Source organism: Natator depressus, chromosome 3 (genome assembly GCF_965152275.1).
Source record: "Natator depressus isolate rNatDep1 chromosome 3, rNatDep2.hap1, whole genome shotgun sequence".
Taxonomy (NCBI): domain Eukaryota; kingdom Metazoa; phylum Chordata; order Testudines; family Cheloniidae; genus Natator; species Natator depressus.
Window position 1 is genome coordinate 174,374,406 of NC_134236.1, and position 24,109 is coordinate 174,398,514.

General features: G+C 40.5%; 2 protein-coding genes across 3 annotated transcripts in view; one reads left to right on the forward strand and one right to left on the reverse strand.

Moving 5' to 3' along the window:
* The first annotated feature begins 1,427 nt into the window (after positions 1-1,427).
* Positions 1,428-22,804, forward strand: SLC3A1 (solute carrier family 3 member 1). The gene is made up of 10 exons (XM_074949368.1): positions 1,428-1,939; positions 4,000-4,179; positions 5,990-6,144; positions 11,453-11,578; positions 14,368-14,487; positions 15,493-15,617; positions 16,134-16,332; positions 17,826-17,972; positions 21,203-21,319; positions 22,171-22,804. The coding sequence occupies exons 1-10, from the start codon at positions 1,504-1,506 to the stop codon at positions 22,609-22,611; spliced, it is 2,046 nt and encodes a 681-aa protein (XP_074805469.1). The 5' UTR covers positions 1,428-1,503; the 3' UTR covers positions 22,612-22,804.
* Positions 20,093-24,109, reverse strand: part of PREPL (prolyl endopeptidase like) — a 29,593-nt gene continuing 25,576 nt past the window's right edge. For both annotated transcript variants that reach the window (XM_074949367.1, XM_074949366.1), the window contains one exon: positions 20,093-23,977. In XM_074949367.1, coding sequence (XP_074805468.1) covers positions 23,924-23,977 — 54 coding nt within the window. In that variant the 3' untranslated portion in view covers positions 20,093-23,923. The remainder of the gene's footprint in view (positions 23,978-24,109) is intronic.

A 24,109-nucleotide genomic window follows, 5' to 3' on the forward strand; every position in this document is an offset into this window, starting at 1 on the left:
CTGGGAGGAAGGTGACATGAAGTTTGGTGGTGAAGGAAGCTCCATCCTCTTTCTTTCCCCACTTGGTAGCTTAATAGCTTTGTTTACCTAATATGTAAAAAACCAAACCAAACCACTTCATTGTTTTTTCCTGAAGACTGGGCTGGCTGGAGAACCAAATATACACACTCCTTTGCCTAAAGCAAACCTGTATATCAACTTCCCATGACATACCAGGTCCAAACACACTTTAGTTATAATTTGAGCGTATATCCATAATGCCTAATATCTCCCACGTACATACATCACACAAGAATATTAATGATCCAGGAGTAATTAGCCTTGAAATAATATCTCACAAGGCATATTTTGTACAAGATTTTTACTATAATGTGTAGGGCATGAATATAGGGATGTTTAGGGCTACACCTCCCTGCTTACAATGCTGCAGGAGGGTTAGCTCCTTGCTGACCTAGGGGCAGCATATCAAAGCCCACTGTGCTGCAACACCTCACTATGTTTAATTATATCTGAAATGACCATCTTAAGCCCACATATTATGGGGCACCTTCCACCCTCCTTAACATATATACTTCCCCTCACACCTGCTTCTCACCTGTCTGGGTTGCCCAGGCCAATAAAGAGTCATATCACCCCTGAAGATATTTACTCACCTCTCTTACTACTCTTAATCTGCCCTGCTGTCAGTGGAGTGGTGGCCCTCAGCTATTTACCTAGCTGTGCTAGAGCCCGGCCACTCATTGCTGATCCTGTGCCACAGCATTGTCTAGCTGTGCCTCAGTTTCCCTCACCCAGACCAGTAAAGCGTGAAACCAGACATCTTACCACTCAGTCTGCCCTGTTCCCAGCAGAGTTCTGGCCCACAACTACCCTTACCTGTGCCAGTGTCTGTACATGTTAAGCAGTTTTGTGCCACAGCAACATCCAGCTGTGCCTCAGTTTCCCTGCTTTCAGTGGTGTTCTGGCCCACAGCTTTCCTAGCTGTGCCAGGGGCTCACCACTCTCCTATTTTGTACAATGACTGCACACACACTAGTGTGTAGGGTGTGAATATAGGGGTGCTTAGTGTCATATTTACACTGGGAAGTTTCTCACTCAATCGATAAGGGACTTGCTAAACAAATGTTGTACCAGAAGTCCAGGCAAGGCCTCTTCTTTTCATGATTGCAGTAGGAGATAAGTCTAGCTTGGCTAGTGTGAGAATGAGCAACTGAAGACATAACTTTGATCAGTTAGCATAAGAAATAAATCTGTATCCTAATAGAACTAGGCTATGGCCATGCTTCTTTGCAATAGTTTGCCGTTTAGCTGAAGACATCTATTATGCAAAAGAATAGGAGCACTTTGTCCTTTTCATCCTCATTGTACTTTGACGGATCAGTCAGGTTTATTTATAAACCACAGGCTAATTACCTTGCTTCCCGTTTCACTGAACAAAGGTATGTTGCCACCTCTCCTAGCTTCAGCAAGACTTCTCACAAGGACAAGACGTTCTGAATAAAAATGGCTGAAGAGGAAAGTAAAAGCTTCTCTGTTGAGCTGAGTGAGAAAGAAGGTATAGAAAACAAAGGATTTGCTCAAAATGAGGTGCTTAATGAAAAGGAATGCAATGCCAGCCTCCAAGAGGAGATACCAGAAACATGCACTGTCGGCATCAGCTCAGCAGCTGTGCAGAGCCAGGACTGTGAAGTTTTGAAGCCCTTTGCAGGAATGCCTAAGGAAGTCTTGCTTAAATTCTCAGGTCAGGCACGGTACAGAGTCACCAGAGAGATCCTCTTCTGGCTCATAATTGCATCTACACCAGTGCTTGTGGGGGCTACAATTGCAATTGTTGCCGTGTCGCCAAAGTGCCTGAGCTGGTGGCAAGCTAGTCCCATTTATCAGATCTACCCACGTTCGTTTAAGGACACCAACAAGGATGGGAATGGTGATCTGAAAGGTGGGTGCTCTACATTTTTGTGACTTTCACTCCTTGGTTGTATGAAGCTGTATGTATTATATATATTTCTGTTACCACAATCTCTTACTCCCTAAGAAGTGTATTAACAATAGAGGCAGCCATCTGATTAGAGACAGATGGGATCACAAGTTAGCTAATAATCCACAGGTAGCCAGAACTGTGATTATCATTAACCATCTAATTAGGAAGGGCTCAAGTTGTAGAATCTAAACCTTTATCAAAGTTAAAACCTCCCCAAAGTATGCCACTGTTCAGAGCTGGGGTTTTGATTTGGCCCATCAGAGAGAAAAAGAGAGAGAACAGCGGCAAAACTGCAATTTGGATTAGAATTTCCCACCAAAATTTGGGGAGTGTTTGGAATCCAATGTTTTATTGGACAATCAATTAATTGCCATTTTGGATTTTGCTCCATAAAAAATCTGCGGGGAAAAGAAACCATTAACAAACGAAAGAGTAGAGGAAGAAATGCTATTTTTGAGCCTTTAGGGAGACTCAATACAAGTGTATCTGATACACTACATGGATGGTGCCAAATATTAAGAACTTAGTTGACTCACAGATTTTACTACAACAAATGGATAGCAAAAGACAAAAAAAATAAAAAGTATATACAACAGGTACTAGACCATCATATCTTCTATCAGGAAGTGAAGAACAGTGTGTTTCTATAAGTGGATAATATTTGTAATATGCCATGAACATAGATTAATTTTGATTTAAGAGGAGGGAGACTGGTGTGATTTAGGGACTGGAGCAGGGGTCTCAAACACGTGGCCTGCGGGCCGAATGCAGTCTGTGGAGTTATTTCCTGTGGCTTGCCAAACTCCCCTTGGCCCCCTCCCTGAGCGCACCGCATCCCCGCTCCTCCGCCTACCTCCCAGCGCTTCCCGCTGCCAAACAGCTGCTTGGCAGCACTTAGAGTTTCCAGGAGCGAGGGGGAGGAGTGGGGACGTGGCATGCTCAGGGGAGGAGGTGGAGAACAGGCGGGGCCAGATCGAGGATTTGGGGAAGGGGTTGGAATTGGGGGTGGGAAGAGGCGGGGCAGGGGCAGGGCCTCATGGAAGGGGTGGAGTGGGAACTGGGGGGAACGGCTTTAACCAAAGTAATTTTAAAAGTAAATGCGTGTTTTGTCGTTTGAGGGAGGTGCATTACTGAGGGTTTATATTTTATTAAAACCCCTCTTCGCATTACAGTTTTTAAAAAGTGAATACATTGACTTTTAATAGCATACTATATTACTCTTCATTTTTTGCTATACTTTTGTATCGTTGTATGAAAAGGTTTCAGTGATGTGACCCGTGGGCCAATGTACTAGTCCTCATGTGGCCCTCGTTGTGATTTGAGTTTGAGATCCCTGGACTGGAGAGAGAATTAGAGTGAGTAGTAGAGAAAAAGTACAGGTTAAAAGAAGAAGTGGGTTTTTTACCCACGAAAGCTTATGTCCAAATAAATCTCTTAGCCTTTAAGGTGCCACCGGACTCCTCATTGTTTTTGTGGATACAGACAAACACGGCTACCCCCTGATAATAGGTTAAAAGAGACTGTCTTCTATCTAACTGGAGGTGAAGCCTAGGGCTTTTTCATTTAAATCACACTTACCTGCTTCTCAGGGTGGTTGTGTGGATTAACTCACATTCCTTGAAAATGAAAATAGATAATACATACATTTTATTAACCTCAATATTCCAAAATTGAATGTTACATTTAATGAATGAAAGAATAAAAGCTGTAAGCCAGGGTGTAAATGCTGCTTGAATTAGCATCTTTGTTCTGTTTTTCATGATTAATCTTTTTGGGTTGCTTATTATAAAATAAAGACCTTCAGTTGCCCTAAACCTTTCACATACTGTGACCCAACACTGCAACACAAAAGTATTAGGATTCTGCTACCCTCTAGCCATAATGAAAGGGAAAGAGATCCCCGCCCATGGACCTGCGTACATCTTCCAGATGTGGGAAACTTAATTTCAACAGAAATGACAACTCTGCCACAGACATGTTGTTTTTGTCCTTGCAAAACAGACTCTCTTTATTTACAGGTATCCAAGAAAAACTGGATTATATCACGTATTTAAATATAAAAACGATCTGGATTACTTCTGTTTATAAGTCACCCTTAAAAGACTTTGGGTATGGAGTTGAAGACTTCCGGGATGTTGATGCTATGTTTGGAACGATGAGTGATTTCGAAAATCTGATTGCAGCTATACATGACAAAGGTAAACTTGAGCTATGGCCTCCTCCCCCCCCTCCCCCCCCGCAAAAATGCACTGCTCACACATGGAATGTAGATGTACTTTTCTTCTTTTACTTCACATTTTGTTGTTTTGTGTTTCAATGTGTGTGTCTTTATACACTTCCATGGGCAGAGGGGTTCAGAACATAGCAGATCGAATGGGGGTTCTGAATAGGGTTGCCAACTTTCTAATTGCAGAAAAATGGACACCCTTGCCCCTTCCCCTTCCCTCCATCCTCCCTCCCTCCGTCGCTTGCTCTCCCCTACCCTCACTCACAGGGGGTTGGGGTGCAGGAGGGGGTGAGGGCTCTGGCTGGGGGTGCTGGTTCCAGGGTGGGGCCAGAAATGAGGGGTTTAGGGTGCAGGGGGGGGTCTAGGCTGGGGCCAAGGGGTTTGGCGTGAGGGAGGGGGCTCAGGGCTGGGGCAGGGGGTTAGGATGCTGGACAGGGTGCGGGCTCTGGGAGGGGGCTTGGGTGGGGCAGGGGGTTGGGGAATAGGAGGGGGTGTGGGCTCTGGGCGGTGTTTACCTCAGGTGGCTCCTGGGAAGGCTGGCATGTCCCTCTGGCTCTGTGTGCCACCCCCGCACGCAGGTGCTGCCCCTGCAGCTCCCATTGGCTGCGGTTTCCAGCCAATGGGAGGTGTGGAGCTGGTGCTTGCAGCGGGGGCAGCACATGGAGATTCTGTGGCCACCCCTATGCCTAGGAGCTGGAGGGATGTGTTGCTGCTTCGGGAGCTGCATGTCGTGAGGAAGGGAGCCTGCCTGAGCCACCAACTAGACTTTTTACGGCCCAGCCAGCCACCAGGGTCCCTTTTCAACCAGTTGTTCCAGTCAAAAACTGGACAGCTGGCAACTCTAGTTCTGAAGGGATGAGTACTGACTACAGCATTACAACACTTTCTACCAATCTTGCAGAAGCTTCTCCATTAGGGCTTCGTGGAACTTGGCCTGTGCAACATGGATGGGAGCTAGGTAGTGGGAGAGGGAAGCCAGTACTACAGCATATGGACTCTGTAGATCCTCTAAAATCCACACATGTCTCAGGATGGCTACTGGTGTTTTGGGATGAAACTCTTTTCACGTTCCATGCTGTGGGACAGGCCCTGTTCTTTTTGACAGGTTGTATTTATTAGTCCCTGCAGCAATCTTCTGATGACTGAAGCCTGAGATGCTGTCACTTCCATCTTTGCATCCATAAGCAATAATATTCTTGCTGGAGTTAGAAAATAAAATAAAGAAGATGGGGAAAACTTGGGTTCTTTCCCTGTCGTGACCTCCTTTGTTTGTCTGTTTAGATCCCAGTCCCACAAACATTTATTCAAGCACTTAACTTCATACAGGTGAGTAGTCCCATTAACTACAAAGGGACTGCTCATGTGCACTAAGTTAAACAGATACATAAGTGACTGTAGGATGGGGCCTGAGTGTTTGTCTACACTCTAAAGGGTTTCACCAGTACAGGTTATACCAGTTCCCAAAATTAAATGACCTACACTGAAAAAAGGACTTTTTGCTGATATAATAGTATCTAAACTAGGGCTTTTGCTGACATAGCTATGTTGATCAGTGGTGTGACTCTTCTGCTCCTCCCGCCCCCCCTTAACTGACAGCTATGCTGGCAAAACTTTTCCATGTAGACTAGGTCTTAGACTCTAAGCCCTTGAGGACAGTGGCCTCTCTTAATTGTATGTCTGTAAAGCCACCAGTGTTGTTTTGGCTTCTATGTTAATACTGTAAATTTTGTGACTTGGGATGTTTTGTTTTGATTTAATCTTTCCCACATTTGATTTGTAAGGTTTAAAGGTGATAATGGATTTAATACCAAACCACACAAGTGACAAACACAGTTGGTTTCAGCTGAGTCGCAATCGGACTGGGAAGTATGCAGATTACTACATCTGGCATGATTGTGCACACACTGATGGGACAATCACTCCTCCCAACAACTGGGTAAATAGAAGGTTTGGGGTCACCTTCAAATCAGAAAATGAGTAGCAAAATCACAGCAATGTAGTGAATATGAAACCATTGTGTGGTAGCTACTGCACACAGCATGTAAACTCAAATCTTTTGTTTCATTAGTAACTTCTGCTTGTATATTTGAGTTCATCTGAACAATGGAATCAAGATACTAGAATAAGACAGTGAGGCAGCATTGCTTTTTTTCTATTTCATATGTTTTTAATCTGTTTGGATTTCTGTTTGTCTCCTTTAATTTTGTATCTAACACACTTTGGTATATGGTAGGACTGTCAAGTGATTAATGCAAAACAAATTAATAGATTTTTTAAATTGCAGTTTTAATTGCAGTGTTTATAATAGAATACCAATTTATATTTATGATGTGTTTCTACATTGTCAAATATATTGATTCCAATTACAACACAGAATAAAAGCTTACACTGCTCAATTTATATTATTTTGATTAAATACTTGCACTGTAATAAAGATAAGAAATAGTATTTTTCAATTCACCTCATAAGTACTTTAGTGCAATCTTTATCATGAAAGTGCAACTTACAAACGTAGAATTATTTTTTTCCACATAACTGCACTCAAAAACAAAACAATGTAAAACTTTAGAGCCTACAAGTCCACTCAGTCCTACTTCTTGATCAGCCAATCTTGAAGACAAACAAATTTGTTTACATTTATGGGAGATAATGCTGCCTGCTTATTTACAATGTCATTTGAAAGTGAGATCAGGCATTCACATGGCAGTCTTGTAGCTGGCGTCACAAGGTATTTATGTGCCAGATATGCTAAAAACATTTGTATGCCCCTTCATGCTTCAACTTCTCTTTTACAGTGCAAATTGTTGTATTAAAAATAAAATAAAGTGAGCACTGTACACTTTGTATTCTGTGTTGTAATTGACAATGTAGAAAATATTTATCATAAATTTAAATTGGTATTCTATTATTAACAGTGTGATTAGAATGGCCATGAATCATGACTTTTTAAAACCTCATGATTATCGTGATTATTTCTTTTAATCATTTGACAGCCCTAGTATATGTGCATTCCATTTGGGGAGCTTCTTCCCAGCAGTCCTTTATGCCTGCCAACTATGATGTCAGAAAAACAAACCAGCACTTTGCTGGATTATTGCTTTCCTTCCTACCAGGCCAAGATGCTGGAAATTGGCTTATCTACTTATTTTCCATGTTTTACTTGGAAATCCAACCATTTACTATATGATAAGAACTTGCATCTTCTAAATAAATGAGCTAAAAACCAATAAATTAACATATTTGGCCATAATTATTTTTAACTTAACACCACAGCGAAAGTTTTGAGAAATACCTTGAATATTGTCTCAAATCTAATCCAGATACAGCTGATGACTTTATTATTCTCAAATATTCACTGTTGCTGATATTTGAAAAGAGGCTGTTATGTCAGTTGGGGCTTTGTAGAAACAATAGCCAATAGAAATGCTCCCATAAAACTGAAGAAAATTCTCAGTGAAAACCTGCTTTTAAAAAACATGAATTCTTCCTTTGAGCATTTATAGCACAGACATAGCAACATTATGCTGGTTTATGAGAACTGGGAGGTGGTGGAATCTCCATCCTTAGAGGTTTTAAAGGCCCAGCTTGACAAAGCCTTGGCTGGGATGATTTGGTTGGTGTTGGTCCTGCTTTGAGCAGCAGATTAGACTAGATGACCTCCTGAGGTCTCTTCCAACCCTAATCTTCTATGATTCTATGAACTGAAAATGAAATTGACTGTGAAACTGACTAGTTTATTTTCATGGTTTAACCTGAGAGAAATGCAAAAAGTTAAGAAACATAAATTATTTAAAATCCAGTTTACTTTTCACAATTGTTTTCAGTGTTTATTTTCTAAGTTGTTACTAGTAACAGCAGTGTAACAGCTGCTTCTTAGCACCAATAATAATAATAAATAAGGCTATTTTTTTAAAAAGGTATGATGTTTAACTGTACAGTGTGTGTTTAAAACTTAGTGCCACAAAAAAGGCTTCCCATTTCTCTCCATATCTTTTTCTCACAGACTAACAGGAAGAAAAGTCCAGCTCAACACATTGCAAGCTCATCATGTATTTTATAGGGCTGTCAATTAATTGAAGTTAACTCACGTGATTAACTCAAAAAAATCAATCATGATTAAAAAAATTAATCATGATTAATCGCAGTTTTAATCGCACTGTTAAACAATAGAATACCAGTTGAAGTGTATCAAATATTTTGGACGTTTTTCTATATTTGCATATATATTGTATTCTGTGTTGTAATTGAAATCAACACGTATATTATTTTTATTACAAATATTTGCTCTGTAAAATTATAAACAAAAGAAATAGTATTTTTCAATTCACCTCATACAAGTACTTTAGTGCAATCTCTTTGTCATGAAAGTGCAACTTACAAATATATTTGTTTGTTTTGTTTTGTTTTTGAGTGCAGTTATGTAACAATGTAAAACTTCAAAGCCTACAAGTCCACTCAGTCCTACTTCCTGTTCAGCCAATTGCTCCGACAAATAAGTTTGTTTACATTTACAGGAGATAATGCTGCCATTTGCTTATTTACAATGTCACCAGAAAGTGAGAACATGCATTTGCATGGCGCTTTTGTATCTGGCATTGCAAGGTATTTATGTGCCAGATATGCTAAACATTCGTATGATCCTTCATGCTTCCATTCCAGAGGACATGCTTCAATGCTGATGATGCTCTTAAAAAAAATGCATTAATTAAATTTGTGACTGAACTCGTTGGGGGAGAATTGAATATCCCCTGCTCTGTTTTACCCACATTCTGCCATATATTTATGTTATAGCAGTCTCGGATGATGACCTAGCACATGTTGTTCATTTTAAGAACACTTCCACTGCAGATTTCATAAAACGCAAAGAAGGTACCAATGTGAGATTTCTAAAGATAGCTACAGCACTTGACCCAAGTTTAAGAATCCGAAGTACCTTCCAAAATCTAAGAGGGATGAAGTGTGGAGCATGCTTTCGGAAGTCTTAAAAGAGCAACATTCTGATGCAGAAACTACAGAACCTGAACCACCAAAAATGAAAGTCAACCTTCTGTTGGTGGCATCTGACTCAGATAATGCAAATGAACATGTGTTGGTCCGCACTGCCTTGGATTGTTATCGAGCAGAATGCATCATTAGCATGGACGCATGTTCCCTGGAATGGTGGTTGAAGATGAAGGAACATATGAATCTTTAGCGCATCTGGCATGTAAATATCTTGCAATGCCAGCGACAACAGTACCATGAGAATGCCTGTTCTCACTTTCAGGTGACATTGTAAACAATAAGCGGGCAGCATTATCTACTGCAGATGTAAACAAACTTGTTTGTCTGAGTGATTGGCTGAACAAGAAGTAGGACTGAGTGAACTTGCAGGCTCTGAAGTTTTTCATTGTTTTGTTTTTGAGTGCAGTTATGGAACAAAAAAAAAAATCTACATTTGTAAGTTGCATTTTCACGACAAAAAGATTGCACTACAGTACTTGTAAGAGGTGAATTGAAAAATACTATTTCTTTGTTTTTTTACAGTGCAAATACTTGTAATAAAAATGAATACAAAGTGAGCACTGTACACTTTGTATTCTGTGTTGTAAATGAAATTAATAGATTTGAAAATGTACAAAACATCCACAAATATTTGAATAAACGGTACTCTATAATTGTTTATCAATGCGATTAATCACAATTAATTTTTTTAATTGCTTGACAGCCCTAGTATTTTATTAATAGTCCTTTTTATTACTGTTGAAATTCTTAGAAGCACCTAAATTGCTTGTACAAAATATACTAGGCTTGGGAAAAAATTGACAGTCTTATACCAGGATTAAGCAGATTTTATTATGTTTGGTGAGAAACTTCAAAATTTGAGCAAATAAATATTTATATGTGACAAAGCTCTGTCCTTATCTGCATGGGTCCTGCAGTTCCTGGCGGATTTTGCTAGCCTCAGAGGCTCACTGTGACCCTCCACGCAGCCCTTCTCTCTCTAGAGGCAAGGGTCACAGCCTACTGAGCCATTTTCATCATAAGCCAGCAAGAGAGGTGAGGAAAAGCCATCCTCCCTTGCACAATCTCTGTCTCCCAGTCTCAGTGATTAATCAGGGGGCCAAAAGGGGGGAGACCAGGCCTGCCCTCTACTCCAGGCTCCAGCCCAGGGACCCTATAGTATGAGCTATGGTAGGTAGACTTTTTAGAAACAGGACATGTACAATTTCCTGGGCTACTTCCCCACAGCATCCCCCACTTCCTCAAGATCCACTTCACCCTACCTCAGGGCCTCCTTCCTTGTGCCTGATATGGTGTGTACTGCTCAGTCTCTCCAACAGCACAACTTTCTCCTGCAGCTCCTTTTATGCATGCCCACCTGCCTAACTGGGGGGGCTTTTAACTAGTTTCAGCCAACTGCTGATTGGATTCAGGTGTCCCAATCAACCTAGCAGCCACCCTGCTTTCTGGAAAGATCTTAATTGGCCCCAGGTGTCTTAATTGACCTGGAGCAGCTGCCATTTGCTTATTCTGGTAACAGGGATTTGTTTAGCCTGTGGCTAATATATCTGTCTCCCATTACTTTACTATAGCCATCTGGCCTTGCCCCATCACAATAATAATATGAGACTGACCAAGCACAAGTACGTCTATTAAAGATGATAAATACCAAGGCATAGGCAGAAGTGTACTAGGGTAGATGATTTGCATATGAAAGATCATATATAGCAGCTGTTATGTCTTTGCAGGTTAAATAAGTTAGTAGTAGGAGTAGGTGAAATATATGGAAATTGTTTTACAGTTGTGGATGAGATTTATACTTGTATGGAAATGTGAATTTGTTAGGTTAATATTAAGGAAAAACATATCATTTAAATGAGGGTATTTTCTGTTTACGTTTATTAATGAAAAAATAGAGTAATATTAAATTCCATTTTTTAGTCATCATGATTTGAAGATGCACTGAGCACATGCAGCTCCCATTGACTTCAACATTTTTCATGTAACATTCATATATGTTCAGTAAATTGGATTTTAAATAGTTATATTGCATATTTACTTTTGCATTTCTCTCCTTTGGACAATGAAAATAGACTAATCAGTTTCAGGCCAACTAACTGTTATGGATAGTAAATGAATACTATTTACTAAGTGATGCATGCCTTTCTATATGCTTGTAAAACACTGTGTAAATTACAATGCTGTGCAAATGCTCATCATTTCTTAAATACTTAATAATCATAATTTACTTATGTGATCAGGTGAGTGTTTATGGGAATTCCAGTTGGCAATATGATGAGGTGAGAAAGCAATGTTATTTTCATCAGTTTGGGAAAGAACAACCAGATTTAAACTTCCGCAACTCTGCCGTGCAAGAAGAAATCCATGTAAGTATCTAATCCACTGCTGCTATTCCAGTAGTAAGGAAATGGTTGGGTTTTATGTTTGTTTTAATTTTTAGAATGTAATTTCTTCATATAGTTGACAATCCAGTGGGAAGTAATTCAAGGATTAGTGTCTATGCAAACAATACAGACAAGGAAGTGTCAACACAAATATACCTGTTTAGGCAAAATCTAAACCATATATTGTAATGCTTCAAGTATCATAGTCTTATCTTTGAAGAGTGTCCTTCTAATTAAGAAAAAGAGGCAGCATTCCATTGAAAGAGTCACCTACATTGCAGTACCACGGCCTGTAGTCTGCAGTGTTCTGACCATTATTGTATTATACTTTTAAAAGGATTAAACAGATAATATCTAGGATCTAGTTTCTATGTGTGAGGCTTACACAAATGTACACCTCTCCCTGGCTGGTCAGATGCAGACTGCACTCATCTTCTCCTGACTCCTAAGACAGACACAGGACCTTCCATGTATTTCTTATAATTGTCTTGACCCAGCAGCAAAAAAGTCTCTGCCTCCTGCTGCCCTGGGACTTCTCTACCTGGGTCCCAGCAGCGTCATTTCCCTGCGACCCCCTCCTGCTGCCCCAGGACCTTCTCTCTGCTGTAGGCCCTATGTGAAAGGAGGGCTCAGTGGCAGGGCAGGGCTGTGTCTTTAGCCCCGAAGCTCTCACACAGAGCTATGGCAAGCCCTGAAAATCTTGTGATCGGAGGAGTGTCTCACTTCATTGTGACAGCTCTTCCTGAAGCTTCCAAAATACCATGCTTGTGAAGTGTTCGCACAGGAGATCATTACCTTCTCCCAGCTTCTCAGAGGGAACTCCCCTTACCCACCCCACACAGGCTGGGGGAGCTCCCCCTTTATCCTCTCCATCTCCCACCCCATCATTGTCGTCTGTACCCCATTCACCTGCAACTTCCAAATCTTTCTCCTGCGCCCCCAGTGCCCTGCTCCCCCTCACTCCCTCCTTCACTTCTCAGCGTTTGGGCTGCTCTCAACAGTCCATGTGGCCCGTCTTGCACCCTGAATCACAGAGTGGCAGCCATTTTGCCTGTGGGCCTGGCTTCAACCTCATGGAAAATAGTTGGAGGTGGTAGCCAAATTTATTAAGAGCAGCCTGACTTCTAGGCGCAGATAAAGTATAGGAAAAGAGCAGCCATCTTGCTGGCTTCAGCCCCACTGACAGTAATAGGAGATGGTGCCATTTTGAATTAGGAAAAAATCATGAGTTGGCACCTGTCATCGTGTTTTCAGGAAACATTAAAAAAATATAGCCCCAAATTGTTAGGGGGTGCTCAGATCATGAGAGTTGGCAATACTGGGCATCTTAGCATGTCTGCAGAAAAATACTCTTGACTAGAACAGTCTAATACGTTTCAGAAGTGCTGCTGAGCACCACTAGTTCTATCAGTATTTTAAGGAACAAGAAAACAGTAGGTTCGTGTTTTAAAAAGAAGCTCTATTTCAAAAGGCTGGTGCTTTGTGACTTAATAGGAGACCAGAGCTACTCTGTGACCATATGAAATCTTTTACATTCTGTGTGGAGAAACCAAACAAGGGAAGCTGCAACAGTCAAGCTTTACCAACACCCTGCCAATGTTCCACAGCCAACCTCTGTGTATAAAGGTAGTTCAGTCTCCATGGCACAAACCATCCTCAGTGTTTTTGTGCTGGTTCTAATTGAGAGGTTTTTACAATGTGCACAAGGGCTCAGCTGAGACCTCTTTCAGTGCATGAAATCACCATCGAGGCTATTGACATGGCTACCTGCAGTTGTTTCAGAATTACTGTAAAGGGACAAACAATTCAATAAAATGGAGTATGTCTTGACCTAAGAAAATCAGTGAATCTTTAACATGGACTAGTTGAATTCCATCATATTTTTGACCGAAGTCCTGGCTTGTGCAAGTGTATTGTATATGTAATAATAATAAATGGCAGCACTGTGTGCATTTTTATTACTTAGTTGAAAGATATTGTCTGGCACGTAGTAACAGTTACACAGATTGCTGCAGGGGGATTAAACTTTGGACTCATCTGTTAAAATTTAGCACTATTAAAATTATAGTAATAAAATAACAATGCAAGCATGATATCATTTTACTGATAATAGCTAAACTCTGAATTTGATAAAGAAATCACAGATCCAAAACCCTTAACTTAGGTAATCATTTTTCATTTTCCAGAAAATAAATCTGAATTATTTTCACATCAGTTAAATAAAAGAGAACAGATTTACGAAGTATTACTGTGTAAAAGAAAACCAGTGTCAAAAGGTCTGTGCAGAACGACGAACATTTGTATCAATATGTTCTCATTGCCTGCAGGCTTGATGAGTATACACCAATCATAGGGCTTAGCAGAATCAGCTTTCTTTACACTCTGTTCCTCTTGATTAGGTATTTACAAACTGCTATAAGGCCCAGATTCTTTGATAGACTAGATTAAAGGTGGCTTCCTGTGAGGTATGGGTTTTTTTCTGTCCCCCCCCCCTTGAATGCTTGGAGCAATCATGGCTCTATGTCTATTATGGTTGAAAAATAATTCAAATATTTCCTTTTTGGTAAGACAAACTCAGCCATTGATAGTAGCTTCAATCTAAAATGGTCAGCTTTAACCCTACTAAAACTTGAAATTTAAAAATGATGTATTGTTATATAATGTTATTAGTATGTATTATGTATTTAATAAATTATGTGCAATGTATTGGATTTAAATTAATATTTGGAAAGTGGTTGACTCATCAAGAATTATCTCCATTTTATTTTTAGGATATTATCAAATTTTGGCTTGGCAAAGGCATTGATGGGTTTAGTATCAATGCTGTTAAATTTCTTCTAGAAGCAACACACCTGAGAAATGAACCTCAAGTGAATAAATCCCAGAATCCGGTAACACATTTTCTGTTTTGAATTTGTTTGCTCCTTATTGTCTTTGGAGATGTATTTATCACTAATACATTTCCCCTTTGAATTGCTAATGGGACTCGCTCTTTTTTTTTTTTTCTGGTAGGTTTTGCATTGACAATAAATTACAGTGAAATGTGTACAGATGAGCTTCAGAAGTATATGACTAATTATTTATGGAACTTGCCTTTAGTGGGGGCCCAATATAGTCAGGAAATGATGCCAACATTGAGAGGCAATAACATTACTGAGTTGACAGAAAGACGTGCATCTTGTTGACTTGGCAAGTCACTACAAGAATCTCATTTATATTGCTTCTGCCTGGAATCTGGTATTCAGCAGTATCTACTGTATGTGTCATGATCACTAGTGTAAACTGGGTTATATAGATTATTCCTCATTTAGATTGATGTGTTCCTCAAATATTTAGCCCCTCATCTAGCACAGCATTAGATAAATAACTAATGAAGATACAGCTCCAAAACTGTGCCATTAATGTATTATTTAAATGATTCACTAGTTCAGATAGATATTTTGAAATAACTATATTCCCCATAAGGCCACAATACTTGCTATCTTTACGCAAAATGAGCGGTACCTTATTTTGTGAGTAGTCCCACTGAAATCCTCAGGGAGCAAAAACAGGAGTAAAGGTGGCAGAATCAGTGCCTCATTTATCAAAGTCCATTTCTAGGGAGTAGGGGCTTGGGGCAGTGAGTGGTGCAATCTCTCTCCCCTTTGCAGTCAAGCCAGCTTCAGGGCATGGGAAAGGAAAGGCCAAGAGCGTGGGCTACCTTGTATGCTTTTTGCAGCACCACAGTCTCAGGTGAACAAGAAAAAAGAGTAGGTAATATCATCATGCCCCTAGTTTGCTAACAGACTCAGGTAAAACATTATCTGAAGTGGTGCACTGTCTTTTGATAAACTTTGGAAAATGTAATTCAATGAACAATAGGAGGGCTAATGCAAAGTGTTACATTATTCTTCAAGGAGAGTATCTCAGCATATTCTGAGCTGTATCATGACTACACCACCACCCAAGTCGGCATGCATGATATCATCCGCAGTTTCCGGCACACCATGGATAAATTCAGCACTGAGCCTGGCCGATACAGGTAACTCAGTTTGTTAGGTTTCAGAGTAACAGCCCTGTTAGTCTGTATTCGCAAAAAGAAAAGGAGTACTTGTGGCACCTTAGAGACTAACCAATTTATTTGAGCATAAACTTTCGTCAGCTACAGCTCACTTCATCGGATGCATCCGATGAAGTGAGCTGTAGCTCACGAAAGCTTATGCTCAAATAAATTGGTTAGTCTCTAAGGTGCCACAAGTCCTCCTTTTCAGTTTGTTAGCATAGCAGTATTGAATTTTCCCTCTAATGCTAAATGCACAATCTCACCGGTTGATAAACTGGTTTGTCATGGTAAAATGCTTTTGTAGGAATACCCGACATTAATAGTGACATATAGGTATGTAATATATAGAAAGAAAGCAAATTCTTTTCAAAGACAATACTGAATTATTAAATATGTCAAGGTCCATTCTAATTCCATGTAAAACTGATAAAACTCTGCATGGACACAATTTCAATTTTCCTTTTTAAAAGAACCCACTTGTGTGCTCCTTTGTAGGTTTATGGGAACTGAAGCCAATCAGCAGGAAAACATCGAAGCAACAATGATGTATTATGGAACATCTTTTGTCCAAGAATCAGATTTCCCCTTCAACTTCTACCTAATTAACATGGAAAACCTCTCAGGAAATAGTATTTTTGAAACTGTATCTTTGTGGATGAAGAACATGCCTAAAGGAAAATGGCCCAACTGGGCGGTAAGAGTTCAGACATTTAAATGGCCTGTTCCTGCTCCTACTACAGCCCACAGCAAAGCTCTCATTGGAGTAAGATCAAGCCCAAAATAACTGTAGCTGTGTATCTGTGGAATCTACCATGTTCTCTCAGTACGCAACAGCAATGGCTGTAGCGGGTCCATGTTGTCCATCCCAAGCATATTTACAGGAGTGTGATAAGCATTTTTGCCTAGTTTTAAACATAATCATCAGGCACACAGTTTTATTCTTTCAAGATAATATTCCACTCCCCTTTCCCTGGCCAAACAGGGTTTGTGACAGGAATGATGTGGGGTTTGGGAAAGGCGACAGAATCCACCTCCAAACCTTCAGGCAAGTTTGAAACAGCTCCACACCACGTCCATGACTGCTGCTTTAGCTCTGGGACTGAAATAGAGGCTCTGCCCCATGCACCTTCTACATAGGGGATTGTGGCCTCTGACTCTACTTAACTGTGCATAAAGTGGTTACACCCCTGCCTCTTTCCCCCCATGTTGGGCTGTGCAAGCCAAGCTGCCCAAGTGTGCCGGCACCTTGTATGCCTACCTCCAGTGCAGTGGGATCACCATAGTCCCAAAGTGCTGAGAGGCTTCCATTGCTCCTATTATAAGCGATGAATGCTACCCTCACAAAACCAGCACTACGCAGCAGAAAAAATAAGTGTGGTCAGCAAAGCAAACGTTGGCAGAAAGACATGAGAAGTGTAACGGAGGGTATTTGTTAGAACGGAAGACACAGTTGGCTGGGATGCTAATATATCTGCATTGTTTACTTCTGTCTGTCATGCTGTTGGCAGTATTTCCAGATTTCAGTTGTCAGGCAGAAAATTGTACTGATACAAAAATACTCAAATATTTTCCCTTGAGGATATGGAAGTGAAAGAAAGAAGCCCAATAAACATAATAGTTTGCATCATAGGATTTAATGTAGAAAACCTTTAAAATATAAGAAAAAAGATAATACAAAATGGATATGATGATCAAAGGATGCCTTAATATATCAATGCATCCTGAGGTTTATAGTTAAAAAAAACCTACCTCTTTTACTTAATATGATAAGATCTCCCTCTGCATTCAGTGATAATGGAATAGATTTGCTACCGTTATACTGCAACGTTTTTTTTGGGGGTGGGGGAGAAGCAATAGTAAAACAGTTATGCTACTGAGCACTCTTATCATAAAGCATGTAAGTGCTTGGACAATACAATAGAAATATATGTGAAACTTTTCCTCTGGGACTACTAGCTACCCAGTGCTTTTAACATACTTCACTTCACAAGGAAACACAGAGCCAGATTCTCCTCACTTACACCTTTATAAATGCAGAACAATTCCACTAGTTTAAATGAAGTTACTCCATGTTTACATTGATGTAAATGAACAGAACTTGTATTAGACCAATGTCATATGGAAGTATTTAGTCCTAGTATGGGCCTTTATTCTTTTATTTTGATATAAGAAATTATTTTTGTTTAGGTTGGAGACCCTAGCACTTCTCGAATTGCATCTCGGATTGGAAAAGAATACACTAATGTCATAAATATGCTCCTTTTAACTCTTCCTGGGACATCTACAACTTACTATGGTGAAGAAATAGGAATGGAAAATATTGCATCTGAAAATGTAAGTGAAGGACTTATAAATTCAAATCCCCTAAGGAGCACTATTAGTTCTAAGTACACAGAATTTTCCAACAAAACAGTAACTTTTGTTTAATTAAGCACATATATTTCTCATTCCATCCCCAACTGCTGTCGTTTCTAAAATTACTTTCCCCAGTGAAAGGGGAGCAACCACTTGATTATTCTCACTTATCGTCCTCTCCATGAAAAGCCAGCATTGAGTGGGAACACTCTGAATGGCAGATGTTCCTCCTTTATTGGTTTCTTAGTTCTCTCCCATAGTGGGTTTGAGTGGGACTAGCCTTGACTGAGTGATTAAGCGTGTGGGAGAACCAGAGTAGCTTCATCTCCTCATGCCCCTGCACAGAGCTAGTTGTTATCCAGCCCTAGACGACCTGAGCACAAGGACTGCATGTGGATAACAGCAACGGTAGGGCTATCCTTCCCAAAGTAGGCTCCACTGCCTCCACCCCCAGCAGGGCTGAAGGAAATATATGGTGTTAAAGGGTGTAGTAGAATAGAATACACATTGCATTCTTGTCGCTAATAGTGATAATACACATCTAGGCACCAAAGCAGTTTGCCTTGGATACTGAAGAGTTCTGTGTTGACGCAAGGAGTTTCAGTGACAAACCCACTCCTGACCCTGTCCAGTGGATTAATGAGTACTTCTAGCAGTTAAATATTTTCAGGAAAACTTTGCCTTTCCTTCCAGAAATATGCTGACAAAGCTTCTCAAGGGCTTATTACTACAGATCCCAGAGCCTTGTCAGCTGCAAACACAAAGCTGCTGCTTAGAAAGGTGTCACCCTTTGGCACAGCCCTCTCTCTCTCTGGGGTTTCAATGGGCATCCTGTTCTGAGCCCTGGGACACAGAAGGGAAGGAAAGATTTCCTTTAATCCTCAGAGACAGGACTCATGAGCAGGGTCTCTGAGAAAGGAGTAGTCATTTCTGAAGTACACTTCTGCAGCCATGAAAATTTACTCCTGGAGGAATTCTGCACCAAAAAATTAAAAATTCTGGACACTATTTTAAAAATCTGCAAATTTTATTTATCAAAACAAGATAATATAATCACTCCACTTCCAATTATTTTGGTAATTTATTTCAAAGTACCTGTCAGCAAGTATGTCTGTAACAATAGACAAATAAGATTCAGGAAATTTTTTTGATGAATAGATTCCTCACTAGGCATACTAATACAGAACTCTAAGTCATTTAAATGACAATACAGAACCATATTTCCTGCACCCCTCAGAAGCAGTGTAAACACTTCGGGGAGTCAAGGGTAACAGAGGAGTTGAGGGAAGTAATTGCTGGGATAGAGTCTGGGTGTGAACTTGGAGGGTTGCTGGGTATGGGTGGGAAAAGTATGGAACAGGGTTGGGGGGGGGGGGCGCGCAGAGAGGGATTGTTAGAGAGCCTTCCCCATGCAGACCCTAGCTTACCCTTAACTTCTCGCATTCAGTCAGGCACATCTGCCCCTGGCCCCGTGTGTCCCTGCACCCCCCTCAGCTAGTCCCCCCCATGTCTCTGTGCCCCCACTCAGCGAACCCCCTTCCCCCAAGTGGCCCTACACCCCCCCCAATCTCCATGTGTTCCTGCACCTCCACTCCCTTATGAACCCCTGTTTTTGACCCCCCAGCAGCCCCATGTGCCCCACATTGTCTGTCTCTCTCCATATTTCCTGTCTCCTGACGTGGCCCAACCAGTGCTGTGAAGAAGGCAGGATCTTTCTCTTCTCTTTGGTCACTGAGGCTGGCCAGGGATTGGCTGCTCTGTTCTAGTGCCACAGTGGCCCCTTGTTGGCAAAAGGTAGAACTGTAGTTACTTTCCACCAGAAGTAATTTTTTTCCCTGCAGGGAAAAAAATTACTTCGAGTGGCACAGAATTCCTGCAGGAGTAACAACTGAAGCCCCAGGAGATAAAGTGAATAAGGTGAGGGAGCATTACACAGTACAGACATCTTGGATTGATGGTTATCCTGCCTGTCAGATCATGTGAGCAGGAGACACCCAATATCTATATTGCCATAGGAAGGAAAGTGGTACAGCTGGTCAAAATTTTCCTAACAGCTTTTCACTGAGGCCTTTTTTACACGCCCACCCCCCCCCCCCTTTTTTTTGTGGAAGTGTGTGTGTGAAATAAACTTTTAAATTTTAAAAACATGATATCAAATCATTGCAACTGTTGCTAGAGCTGATAATTTAGAGAAGGTAATCAGTCAGTCAAAATTTTTGAAAAAAATATTGAAAAACATTCAGGAAATGTTTTTGAAAGTCTTTTTTGAACTCATCAAAACAAAACTTGAAAAGCTAGCTTTGTGAAAACTTCCATTTTTTGATCAGCTGTAATAATTTGTTTTGCAACATAAGCACAAATGTCACACTTTCCAAAATTTTAAATAATTTTATGTTTTGCAAGCAAGTTTTGACATGTTTTTCATTTACCTGTTACAGACCATGAGTTCTAAGAGTATTACTTGCACTTGAGGAGGGAATTCTACAAAAGGACTCATATATTGAAAACTGTAATATATTTACAAAGCACTCATCAGGACAGATTAAATTTGCTCAGATAATTAGAGCTAAAAATATAATACACAGTAGAACAGTTAAACACTGATATGCTACTGAATAAGGTACTTAGTCTTCAAATTTAATATAAACTTTGATTATTCAAATATTAGTACAGTATCTCTTTCCAGGATACAGATCACTCCATACATCCACTAACTGTATTTGTATCTATCGAAGAATTTACATGGCCCTCATTACTGTAAAATCTGACCACCTAATAATCATTAATAGCTTTTTATCCTCACACTACTTCTGGGTGGGGGTAAGCAAGTACTATCCCCATTTCACAGATGGGGAACTGAAGCACAGAGTAGATAAGTAACTTCCCAGAAGTCACACAGAAAATCGGCATCTGACCTGGGAACTGAACACAGGTCTTCAGCACCCAGTCCAGTGCCAAATCCATTACACAGTTTTTCCTCCCCCTTTCAGTGATAGCTTTTGATTCTCTCTCTTCATGATCCTCCTGCACTTGTGGGATTTTTAATTACTTCCTGTCAAGATTTAAGTCTAGGACCCAATTAAAGTCCCCTATGAGATGAAATAATGACATGAGAGAGAAGTTTGAGCAAAAGATTGTTTAACTGGATCATTCTTTAACACATTAACAAGGATGTTGTTGAATGGTGCCCAATACTCTCTTACTTTTAGGTGACCTTTCCAGAGAAGTCACCCATGCAGTGGAATGGCAACCTTCATGCCGGCTTCAGTGAGGGTAACACAAGCTGGTTACCTGTTAATCCAGACTACCAAAATGTAAATGTCGAAGTAAGTATTTAAATTAAGGACACAGTCGTATGGGTTAAAAAAAAAATGCTAGCGAAATAGCTTCAGCTAAATGAAGCTCTAATTTGTTTTGATTAGTGGAATGTGGCAGTTAAAACTAAAACCAAGAAAAAATTCTGTGGAAGAAAATTGGTAAAAAAAAAAACTTATTGCAACAGCAAAGGCTATTTTGCCAGCCCTCATTTAACCAGAAGAATATGGTGGTAACTTCTTTTAGTCTAATTCATTTCATTTTTCAGCATTAATCTGCAATCTACCCACCCCCATTTTAATTTAGATTAATACAAATAGGCTTTGTTAAACTTAGCAGGAAAATAAGATGGATGCCTTTCTAGGTTTGGATATGTTGTTTTGTCTAAGACAAACTTAGCAGTCGCTGTTACACCAAGTAGGTCAAGTACAGGTATTGTTGATGTACAACAGTGAACAACAGCAAGGAAAAAGCACTGGAAACTAATCCACTGGGGGTTGCTTCTGCAGCACTGAAGTCAGTGGGAGCAAGATCAAGTCCTTGATGCTGAATGCTCTGATTCCTTGGTAGGGAATGCTTTGCTGACAAGAGTGTATGAAGCACAATGGAAGGAGCAAAGACAGTTGTAGGAGGAGGAGACAAGGCTATCCTCGTTGGTGGAGTGGCAAAGGTGGACAATATGGGGAGAGAGAAGGCAGAGTTGTGAAGGTCCCCAAAGGTTGAGGACAAATAGCTTCAACTTGAATCTGTGGAAGGATTTGCAGAGGGGGCTGAGAGTCAGAAAGCTGTGGAGATACTCTTAGATGTGGTAAGCACTTCTGTACTACAAATGATGTGACTTTTTTTTTTTTTTTTTTAACAGGTTCAAAAGACTCAACCTAACTCAACACTGAATCTGTATCGAGAGCTAAATTTACTTCGCAACAATGCGCTGCCCATTCATAGGGGATGGATGTGCTACATTTGGAATGACAGCAATGTTTTTGTGTATCTGAGGGAATTAGATGGATTAGACACAGTCTTTATAATGGTTCTCAATTTTGGACAGGAATCAATCATAGACCTGAAAGCTGTAGTTTCTGAGCTTCCATCTGAAGCTACCATAAGACTAAGCACTAATTTTAGCAACACTGGTAAAGTTGTAAATACCAAAACAATTAAAACTGAAAAGGGGGAAGGAATTGTCCTAGAGTATAAAACAAGGAAGACAGTTCATACTATGGAAGCTTTCCAAGTTAAGTGTTTTGTGGCTGAAAAAGCATGTTATTCTAGTGCCTTGAATATACTTTACATGCACTGCTAAGCGTGAGGGGATGTAGGAAATTTTGTTTTATGCATTTAAGGCAGGAAGTGTTGATTTCAAGTAAATGCTGTGAATAGTGTGGCAATGGCTTTTTAAACTTGCTGGTTTGTGTATTAAATGAACAGCAGCCTCTAAACTAATGTGGCTTAATTGTCTGGCCTTTTATTGGTGTGTGAGCGGATGGCGGAAGGTGCTTAACTTAAGGGTAACCAGCAACCACAGAGGGTAGAGTTTCCAGAGGGTTTGTGAACAGGCACCAGAAAGGGTCAGGATCATCCCCCATAAAGCCATCCCTGGGGCTGTTCCATTCCAGATAAGTATTTGTGCAAGGGTAGCCATATGCCTATAGGGCTCCTAGAGGCATTGTGCCTAAGGTATAAAGCTCTTAAGATTTCCTGCTTGAGTGTTGTACCTGTGTACCCCTATTGTAGGCTGTATCTGACTGCCACAACTCAGCCCCAAATCCTGTGGCAGTTTACACTCCACAGTACTTGTTTTGCAAGTTTCCTATTTGTATAGCAGGCACTGAATTGTTTGAAATAGTTAGAAGCAAATAAGTTGTCAGGTCAGTTTTAAAACAACTCATTTAGGGGAAAGAGAAAATTGAGAGATGATCAAGGCAAATATGTAACAAATTTAAGTGTTTGTTTCGTATCAGCTGGAAGAGAAATTTACTTACTGAACATGTCATAATTAAGGCTAGTCATGGGTTATGTGACTTTACTGGACCTCCGTGACTTCTAGGGCTTCAGGATGGGAGGGGGCTGGCTGGAACCAGGACACTGCAGCCCCAGTCCCAGGCTTGGCGGGGCTGGGGCCATGTGCCCAAGCCCCACAGCTTTTGCCAGGGTTTGGCAGGGGCTGCAGCTGGGAGCATGCTCCCCTGTCCCACAGCCATGGCCAGCTCTGGAGCGGGGGCTTGGCCTGTCAGTCACTCCCCCCCGCCCATTATTTTTAGTAAAAGTCATGGACAGGTCACGGGCTCTGAATTTTTGTTTAGTGCCCGTGATCTGTCAGTGACTTTTACTAAAACTAACAGAGAAGAATTATGACTAAGATTTTATCAATGAAAATAGAGATCCTGCTCCTCCAATGCAGCAGGGAAGGAACTTACCACTTGGTATGCATGTGTAAGTCAGTAGCTCACACAACTCTGTACCGGAAGCAGGGACCCATTACAGCTGGTTCCTTTGGAGAATGAGTGCTCATTTTTTAAATGTACAGGTATGTGATATGGCTTTTTCAGAAGTCTGTTTTTAAATCTTTCAACAAATTCTGAAATAACTGTGCATGTTAAGTAAACCACTTCAAGTTATTCTCTCTCAAGTCCAAATTCTTTGTACAGAAAAGCAAGGTGGTTTGTAACCTAAAACAATGAAAATTTAGTTAAAAAAATCAGACTACTTATTCTAAAAAAAACTTTGGATTTCTGTCAAACTCTTCCCACCCTTTCTCTGGCCCATTCTTACATTATTCACTCTGATAGCCACTGGTACCA

Excerpts from the sequence above, each read along its gene's own strand:
- SLC3A1 (XM_074949368.1), top strand. The coding sequence starts at position 1,504 with ATGGCTGAAGAGGAAAGTAAAAGCTTCTCTGTTGAGCTGAGTGAGAAA. Across the intron at positions 4,180-5,989 it reads TGCAGCTATACATGACAAAG|GTTTAAAGGTGATAATGGAT; the intron begins GTAAACTTGAGC and ends TTGATTTGTAAG. Across the intron at positions 21,320-22,170 it reads ACCAAAATGTAAATGTCGAA|GTTCAAAAGACTCAACCTAA; the intron begins GTAAGTATTTAA and ends TTTTTTTAACAG.